Source organism: Phaethon aethereus, assembly GCF_964289735.1.
Source record: "Phaethon aethereus genome assembly, chromosome: 14".
Taxonomy (NCBI): domain Eukaryota; kingdom Metazoa; phylum Chordata; class Aves; order Phaethontiformes; family Phaethontidae; genus Phaethon; species Phaethon aethereus.
In genome coordinates, this window is record NC_138590.1 from 13719013 (window position 1) to 13722162 (window position 3150).

Consider the following 3150-nt stretch of genomic DNA (forward strand, 5'->3'; position numbering starts at 1 on the left):
AGATCGGAAGTATCAGGAGCTACCAAGGAGACAAGGACCAAGAATTCCTATTTTGTAAATATTTTAAGTATAGCAAGCTTGCTTTAAAAAGAAAAGCCACTGCACAATATTCCAAATGGCCTTCTCCAACAGACTTGAAATAGTTAGGTCAACACTGACAGAAAATACAGATTTCAGTAGCAGTTCTGGCACTTTGCAATTTGGAAAACTCTTGTGCATATGGGATTGAGGCAGCTTGTTTGCAGACTCCTTTCTCGCAGTATCCTAGGGTCACCTCTGCTTCTTTCACAACAGCGTATCGCTGACTCAGCAGGTGCCTTCCTCAGAAGGCGCAAACTGGCAGCTGTCGTGAGAAACAGTGTCGATGCTCTGCACTTCTGACTGTGGGTGAATGGACACCTGAACGGCTATCTCTTGACCTTGCTCATTCATGGACCCGTCGTCTGAATCCCCGGCTGGTGAATCGCTGCGCTTGATCTCTGGGTTGACGGGGTATATCGCAGCTTGGGTACCACAGGCTTGGGTCTGCTTTTCCTCCTCACCAACTTCGTCGGGATCATCAACTCGCACAGCCTCAAAGATCTCCTCCATGAACGCTCTGCAGTTAAGGATCAGAGGTGGAAGGGGAATGCTTCTGGCAAGCTCTTCAATGTACCGAGCAAACTCCATGGTCTTAAACTGAGTGACTTTAGCCAACTCTAGTGTTTTGGCAGATGTAATAATAGGGATACGCTTGGCTATCTCAAAAGCCTTCTGAAGCTTCTCAGCGCCTTCCGTCCTGAAGAACTCATTGATAGCCTTCTCTGTTTTGCGGAGGTGACTGCTCATCATGCACAGACGGGTTATGTTTAAAATGAGGGTGATAGCAAAGGCAACGAGGCACACAATCATGTAGTAGATACTCATGTCTCCTGAGGTGAAGATGACTCTCAGGGTGACTGTGTAATACAAGGTGTCGTTATGATTAACAGCTGCACATGTGTATCGCCCCCGGTCAGCAAAGCTGACCTTTGTGATGTTAAGGGAATTATCAGCAATCCTCCACTGGCCACCTGGAGATTCAAAAGAAATAAGCTGAGCTAATGAAACAAAAATCACTAGGTAAACTAGACATGTGCTGTTTGCTCCATCAACAGGGGACAGAACTTGGAAGTAAGCAGTCCATTTCTAGCATAATACAAACCGTACACCAAGGATTGAAATTTCCTTTTCATGCTTGTGATACAGAAAGCCATAACCCAGTTACCAATCCTACTGCTTACTGGCAAATTATTCTGCACGCTTGCTACTCTGTTTCTTCTCCTTTCTCTCATCTGCACTTTCTTGTGTGCTTTTGGACTGCTGGCTCTTTCTGACAGGGAACCTAATTCTTAACTAGTGCTTCTCACCCACTGTGTTGAAAGGCTGTCCTCTATAAAGTCTAATTTTCCATACTTTGGAGTCAAAAGTCAAGTGACCCATGAAAAAGATCAGAGTCTGTAAATGGCTCTGCTGGCAAAAAAACCCAGGATTTTCTTGAGACACAGTTTTTTGCTGAGCATGCAGTGCTGATATACAAAATCCATGTAAAAAAAAAATCAATAAAAGAAGCTAGCTTTATACAGTAAATTCTATGCATTTATAACTTAGGGGGAAAACTGTTTTCATAACTCATTCTTCTAATTACTCTACTTTGAACTAATCTCCAGATGGCATTATAACTACAAAGAGGTTACTGAATACTTAAGCAGAAAGATGGCCTCCGTGAAGATCCTATCAATTAGCTCAATGACCTTCATTAATACTAATAGAGTAGAAAAAACCACATGCATCTCCGAAAGACATTATTTTTTGAAAATTAAAAACTACAGGGACAGAACTATAAGAGCCAATATACAAAATGGTTAAAAAGCACATATTTCATCGTTGGACATTACAAATTGTGTTAGTTTCCACAGTCTCACTGGTGCGTAAACCAGAAAATAAACGTGCTGAGTTACCCCATGCTTTAAAACATCCTGTAACAAAATTAAAGCACTGATTGCCAGCTGGAGGACATCACAAGTTGTGGAGAATTGTGTTTAATTTATGTGTTTGGAAAAATGTAAGATACACCAGAGCAATAATAAATAAAAAGATCATTTAGTATCTGGTAGGATGCAGATTCATTTCTTCTGTATTGAATACCGTGATGCCTCTTGAATGAAATGATTCTGTGGGGCACCATAGCAGGATGGATGGGCTAGGACAGAAGAACTCGGGTATAATTCACATGCCACATGCCAAAGGGCAAAGGGCTTTGTCTTGCTTTCTCCTTATCTCCTGACTATAAAAATGGGAGGACAGGAAGAGAAAATGATAATAAAGTCCCAGAGGTTTTCAGATACTGTATCAAAGGGATAGAAACAGCAGGAAAGCTCACCTTCATCTTTCTGTTCAAGCAGGTGTCCTCTGGAGTTATACCAACGAATATATTCATACTGGCTGATGTTCAGTTTGCATTCAATTAAAATACTGGTCCCCTCTTTGGCTATGATATCATGGTGTGCTGGAGAACTTACTAAAGCTTGAGACACTGTATGAAGTGATGCATTGAAAGACCCAAAAGCAACTGTCCCGTTAAAAGCTACATTTTCCAGTGTAAATCCAATTGAAAGATCAGCACTAACAGTCAAAATTAACAGGCAATAGCTGAGCTTCATGGAAAGCTAGAGAAAATTCTTTTTTCATTTAATTTGGAGAAATGAGGTCATATGATATTAAGATGTCTGTATTGCTCTGAGATAGGAGAGGAGGCTCTTGATTTGTTCAGTGATAGAAAATGTCTTGGATCCAAATGCACTTTAAAGATCATCAATACCATAAGTGGAAACTGGAAATCCAACTGGAAAAAAAACAAAAAGAATTAAGTTTATTAATGGTAGCAAGCTTACGGCATATTCAAATTTCATTTCCAGTAAACAGATTTCGATTAGCATAATACAAACTGTCAGCTGAGAGGTTCCAAATCGGAGCTTTGCTCAGAACACAGTAATGAACGGAGAGTAAGAAGGCATTAGCACAGCCTTCAGTCCTCTAAACGTTCATCTTCTCATCCAAATAAAGAATCTCAGGAACAATAATCATTAAGGGGTAAAATATTTTTTAAAAAGAACAAATTGTTCAGACTAC

General features: G+C 40.4%; 1 protein-coding gene across 1 annotated transcript; it reads right to left on the bottom strand.

Moving 5' to 3' along the window:
* Positions 1-306: 306 nt before the first annotated feature.
* MFAP3 (microfibril associated protein 3) lies at positions 307-2681 on the bottom strand (the record flags this gene model as incomplete). The annotated part of the gene is made up of 2 exons (XM_082006428.1): positions 307-1052; positions 2402-2681. The coding sequence occupies 2 exons, from the start codon at positions 2679-2681 to the stop codon at positions 307-309; spliced, it is 1026 nt and encodes a 341-aa protein (XP_081862554.1).
* Positions 2682-3150: the final 469 nt, after the last annotated feature.